Below are 6593 nucleotides of genomic sequence, written 5' to 3'. Positions count from 1 at the left end.
CGCTCCAAAACAATGTTGTTTTTTATAATAACCTTTTATAATTAATTTTTTTTTCAGCATGAGAGGGAGAGGATGCATTCACTGACACTTTATGAATAATAATAATGGTTCAGTGTATTTCCGCATTTCCGAATTTATAAGGTGAATGTGAATTTTTTTATTTGCATGTGAAGTCTGTACAGGAAATAAGATGTTTTTATTTTTCAGCAGCATTGTGTTAACATTTAAGAGTCAGAACTGGTCATTTAAACTTGAATTGTAAGTTGTGTACCTAAAATAATGTATTTTTAGGTTTCTACCAGTAAGATAAAGTATAAACGTATACTTGTGTACATATGTATTGCTATGAATAACTGAATAAATCTAAATTCAACTCATTCAAAACCTCTATAGTTATTGTTTAACAGTAGCCTATACTGTTTGCTGATACTAATCTCTTTAAATAATAATTATGTATTAGTTAAACATTGTATTTATTGTTCTAACTGTATTTATTGTGAATGGCCTTATTGTTTGTTTTCAGGTGTTTTCATATAGCTTTTATATTTTTCATTTGAGCATCAATCTGATCTAAGCGTCGGAGTTACAGTTTCTGAAGGCACGTAAACGCCTCAGTGGAATTGAACTGGAAAGGGGCGTGGTCTGGGCGCCGTGGCCCCGCCGAAGCTGCATAGGGTTTCACCGGAACAGAGGCAATTAAACTTTCAAAGCATATGGAAAATTGCCGATACGTTTTTACCATAGATAGTATATAAAAGGTTTTTACGAAAAGTGTAAACGTGTAGCAGTGGAGTGATAGGACATCAAACAAAATGAAAAAAAAAATGTTTCAAAGCATCTTTTACATATTATAGTACTTTTGTACAGAAAACTAAACATGTTTGAAAATATCAATGTAAGTATGTGAGTAAAATAAAACTAAGAATAGAGTTACCTCATAGTATTTAATCTATTTAATTTTATTTCTAAGCTATTTTTCTAACTAATTCATAAACAATGCAAAGAGAGTGGGAGAAACCGTGGAGTCAATGGTTGAAATGTTTTTTCTCATTATAGCCCAATACAAGTTTGCACTATGACAATGAAATGCTGTTAGGCCTATAGATTGATGCATTGTAGTTAAAATCAAGCAATTAATCAGAATCAAGTATCAAACTATTCTTTGACAATGGCCAATCTAAGCTGCAACTACAGGACAATCATTTTTGCTCAGCATAAATAAAAATAAATAAAAAATCTTGCATGTCACGCCACCATGAGGTTGAACCCTGTGGTTCAGGGTGAAATGTCTTAACAACATGTTGGATGGATAACCAGGAAAGTTGATGCAGACATTCAGTGGTAGAAGTTACACCACAGGTTACATTTATTCAAGTACTATTTTGACGTACTTTTATTTAGTTTAATTCAAAATTAAAATGACATGCTACCTCGTATAGTAGCCTACTTCTACTCCACAGCAATTAGTATGTAGGTCTACATAATATTTACACTTCTGTACGTTTACCTAGATAGCCTAATAAGTGTCATTGGCAACAGATATTAGCTTTAGATATATATGTATTAACACTGTTGTTGAGATCATCCTTTATACTTTTGAAGACAGAGAAACGTGTCCTTCTAAACATCCAGGCTTTCATTTTGAAAGTCTCTTTACCGGAAGATGTTATTTTTTATTGGGCTTTACTGAGTCTGCGCAGAGCAGCGAGGTCCAACGCCTGCCTTCTGTGTTGGTTTTTACTGTTGTCTCTAAGCAAAAGGAACAAACTGAGGTCTGCAGTGTTTTGATTTAATGGAAAACAGATCTAACATCTGCTGATCGAAAAGCCCGAGAGGAGGAAGAGAAAGACGAGAGGAAGAGAAGCAGAGACAGAGGAGAAAAGGAGGAGAAACGGAGGATCGGGAGGGAGAGAGAGAGAGAGAAGAAAAAACGGGATAGTATAATGCTGCAAATTTGAGTGAAAGGTAAGAAAAATCCGCCTGATCAATAGTTATTTCCGATTGATCCCAAAGTTGTCGATACTGTCTGTGTGGCTTCGAGGCTGTGGTGAGCGAGGGGAGGGGAGGGGGTTTGAGCCGCAGCGCCGCAGCCCGAAGCTGCTGAATGTAGGTCATTGTGTTTGTGGGCCGAGCCGAACCGAACCCATATAAAACCGATTCGAGCCGGACCGGGACGGGCATGGCATGCTATGGCCAACCCGTCCAACAGCTTCACACAGGCCGCAGGCTGGGGGAGGATGAGGAGGGTGACGATGAAGCCCTGCAGCAGGACAGATGCTGCTGCAGTAACCAGACTCCATTAGCACCACACACACACACACACACACACACACTACCACTAATAATAGCCCACTGATAACAATAATAAAGAAAGCGTTCGGATGGAAAGATAGAGCTGTTGTTTTCAAACTAAGTTTAGCAGAATAGTCGAAGACAAACGTTAATGTTTATTACAAATAGTGTGTTCCTTACTTTTATAAGTAGCCAAATTATTTATGACAAGCAACAATCAAAGTATTAAATTCAACAGTTGTGAAATCCTAAAAGGGGAGAGTGAGAGTGAGATGGCAAATGCCTTTCTCATGTTTGTCATGTGGTGCAACTTTGGCTAAAATGTTTGTTTTCGTGCAAAGCCACAGTACTCATAATAAGAAGCTGATTGAGAAAATATGTCTTCAAGGTCTTGACTAATAAAAAAGGAGCATAGAGATGAATGTTTTGGAAAAACAGTGAAGGCCAAGGGCATAACATGACTAAACAGCCTAGATCAGTAATCCAGTTTTTAAACACAAACGAGTGTGTCAGAATAAGTAATGTGTGTGTATGTGGACTGCAGCTCAGTATACATATTCAAATGAATACAGTATATAGTTTGATGATGAATACATGACTATATGTAGTCTTTCTTAAGTAAAAAAAAATGCAAGTAAGATAATAGAAACAGTGTTATATAAAAGCAGGTGTAAAGTACAAAGAAAGGTCAATGCTTACTGTGTCGGCGATTGCACAGAACAGAAAGGTTCATGTGCTACTTTAAAATCAGCAATAATAAACACTCTTTACATAAGGATTATGAAAAACAACATAGGTATACAAATCAACAGTTACAATTGGAATCTCAAGCAGTATAAAACATTAAAGATAATACAATAACAATATGACAGCAAAATGGAGCCTTTCCGCCTGCATCCCAATCTATTAAAAACATATTTATTGAACTAAAATAACAGAAATTTGAACTGACTGATTTAGTGTGGACATTAAACGGCAGCAACACAGTCAAACAGACAGTAAATCACAGGCCGAGCTCCATGTAATGCCAAGAATCTGAATCTGAATCGCCTGGGAGAGATGCCAGCTGACGGAACAAATCCTCCATGGAAAATCACCGTGCTGTCTCTTTAATATGCCTGTAATATTCATGTAATACTGCTGCAACAGTTTTTTTATTGGTGATGACCATGTATTAGATTGATGACCTCATCCCTTATGACATCATGACTGTTAAACTAACAATGTGTCTGCCGTCTGAGTAGTGAGATTACTGTAAATTCCATGATATTCTTACAGTAACAGCAGCTCATACAGAGTTTGACATTCATTTTCTAATTCAGTCGTGAGTGACATAGCAAGTGGACAAGAAGTAAGATGTTGGCTAGTTTCTGAGAATGTGAGCTAAATTTCATTGGATTAGTATGTATGAATCACTATTTATGGTATGAATATGTGAATGATGCTGCGTTTCCAAATCTCATACTCTTTTTTACAGATTATATATATCTGACTATAAAAATAATCTAGTTAGCATGCAGTAGGTATATATACAATTGTGCTTTTACTTATTTATTTCATCATAACTTTGCGCCTTGATCTTGCCTTACATATGAGCGTGTGAATGTCACATCTTTTCAAGTCTAACCTCTGCGTACTGTGTGCACACAGATGTCCAACACGAGCATGGAAGCGACAAACATCCTCCCCGTCCTGAAGAAAAGGCTGGCCTTTCTGTCAGGTAAAACACACACGCACACACACACACACACACACACACACACACACACACACACACACACACACGATCAGATGCATGTGTGTTTCCTGTGTCATCTCAGTTTACATGCAGCCGGATGTCTCCCTCACTCTGCACATGTGTCTCTCTCTGTCTAGGGGGCAAAGACCGGCGCAGTGGTCTGATCCTCACCATCCCTCTCAGCTCAGACCAGACCAGCATGGAGGAGCTCAGTGACACACTGGACTACCTGCTCAGCATCCCCAGGTACACACACACACACACACACACACACACGCACACCAAACACACACACACACACACACACACACACACACACACACACACACAACACACACACATGTCACATGCAAACTTGTCACTGCAGAGCTGTTGGATTTGTACTTTGTAACTTGGCTTTAGGGGCAGAGTCCAGCATGTTAGGCTGTCCTGTAAAACGATGATCCAATTTATTACAACTTTGGGTCTTATACAAATACGAGACAGCCCTGATTATAAAACGACCCCTCCCCTTTTCTGACATCTTTTTCAAGATACAAACACTTTTAGACTGATCCTGTCGGGGAAATATCCCCAAGATACTAACAAAAAGTCCTAGGCGCCCTCGAAGACTTTAAAGTGAATCAGGAAACACCTCCATTAAACCAAAATTTAAAAAATCCTACATTTTATTTATGTAGCTATTTTTATTTTGCATACTCACACACTGTCTCATCATGACATGTCTGTGACAGCGGTCATTTGTTTTGGCAGCCTGACAGATGATCCTGTCCCTGCTCCACTTCCGCAGTAAAGATGCTTTCAACTCATCATCCAAATGAATGTCCTCCAAAACGCATTACATAAAGCTGTTAGTAAATTCCTGTAGGTTAAAGCCCAGGACATAAAGACTCGTTCTCTAAACGATGCACTATAAATATGTACTAAAGGCAAGGCAAGGCAAGGCAAGGCAAGTTTATTTATATAGCACAATTCAAACACAAGGCCATTCAAAGTGCTTTACAGGGGCAAGATTAAAATACATAAAACACATTAGAAGACATTTAAAAGCGAATGAAAAGGTACAGGTTAAAATGGAAACAGAAAAGTCTTCAGACTCGATTTAAAAGAACTGAGGGTTGCAGCAGACCTCAAGTTTTCTGGGAGTTGGTTCCAGATATTTGGTGCATAAAAACTAAAAGCTGCTTCTCCTCGTTTAGTCCTAACTCTTGGGACTGTAAGTAAACCTGTCCCAGACGACCTATGGGCTCTGGACGGTTCATAACGTATCAGCAGATCAGTAATGTATTTTGGCACTAAACCATTTAGTGCTTTATAAACCAACATCAGTATTTTGAAATCAATTATTTGAGTGACAGGAAGCCAGTGTAAAGACCTCAGAACTGGGGTAATGTGATCCACTTTTTTGGTCCTAGTGAGGACTCGAGCAGCAGCGTTCTGAATTAGCTAAAGCTGTCTGATAGATTTTTTTGGAAGGCCTGCAAGGACACTGTTACAGTAGTCAAGTCTACTAAAGATAAATGCATGGACAAGTTTTTCTAAATCTTGCAGAGACATAAGTCCTTTAATTCTTGATATGTTTTTAAGGTGGTAGTATGCTGACTTATTAATTGATTTAATGTGTTTCTTGAAATTCAAGTCGGAGTCTATGACAACACCAAGATTTCTGGCTTAGTGTGTGGTTTCTAGCATAACAGATGTGTGCTGACTTTTAATTGTTCATCTTTGGCACCAAAGACAATTACTTCAGTTTTGTCGTTGTTTAATTGAAGGAAATTTTGGCACATCCAATCATTGATTTGTTCAATGCACTTACTCAGTGCTTGTATCGGACTGTAGTCTCCTGGTGATATGGTTATGTAAATTTGTGTGTCGTCTGCATAATTATGGTAGCATAATTTGTTCTTATTCATAATCTGAGCTAGTGGGAGCATGTAGATGTTAAACAGAAGAGGCCCAAGAATGGAACCTTGGGGGACCCCGCATTCAATATGTGTCCGCTCAGATGTGAAATTGCCTATCTGTCCTTTTAAGTAGGATTCAAACCAATTTAGTACAGTTCCAGAAAGTCCAACCAAGTTTGCTAGTCGATCTAGTAATATGCTGTGGTCAACTGTGTCAAAAGCGGCACTGAGATCCAGTAAAACTAAGACAGAACTTTTGCCACTGTCTGTGTTTAAGTGGATGTCATTAGGACCTTAACCAGAACAGTCTCAGTGCTGCGGTGTTGTCGAAATCCTGACTGGAAAACATCAACGCAGTTGTTCATTGCTAAACACAAATCTGGTCTTGCATTCTGCATTTAAAGAATATCTCATACATTAATGTCAAATATAATATGTTTTTTGAACACAATTTCTTAAAAATATGTTATACATATTTTTAGTTATTCTCTTTATAGGTTTGGACAATATTTGTATCGGTATGATAACACTGCACTCACTAAGGTGAACACTGAGAGCCGAGAACAAAGCAGCAACTTCTTAATTGCTATGTTTAATTCATAATAAGTTATATCCCAAAGTAACAAAAATAGCACCAAGTAGTAATTAACTGTTATTAT

At 37.9% G+C, this 6593-nt stretch overlaps 1 protein-coding gene across 1 annotated transcript in view; it reads left to right on the top strand.

Moving 5' to 3' along the window:
• The first annotated feature begins 1721 nt into the window (after nucleotides 1-1721).
• Nucleotides 1722-6593, top strand: part of sestd1 (SEC14 and spectrin domains 1) — a 21815-nt gene continuing 16943 nt past the window's right edge. The window contains exons 1-3 of the mRNA XM_080037629.1: nucleotides 1722-1965; nucleotides 3943-4012; nucleotides 4168-4276. Of these exons, the coding sequence (XP_079893755.1) occupies nucleotides 3943-4012; nucleotides 4168-4276 (179 nt within the window). The 5' untranslated portion in view covers nucleotides 1722-1965. The remainder of the gene's footprint in view (nucleotides 1966-3942; nucleotides 4013-4167; nucleotides 4277-6593) is intronic.

The sequence above is a fragment of the Ammodytes marinus genome (genome assembly GCF_949987685.1).
Source record: "Ammodytes marinus genome assembly, chromosome: 12".
In the NCBI taxonomy this organism is placed as follows: domain Eukaryota; kingdom Metazoa; phylum Chordata; class Actinopteri; order Uranoscopiformes; family Ammodytidae; genus Ammodytes; species Ammodytes marinus.
This window is presented reverse-complemented; position numbering and strand designations above follow the sequence as displayed.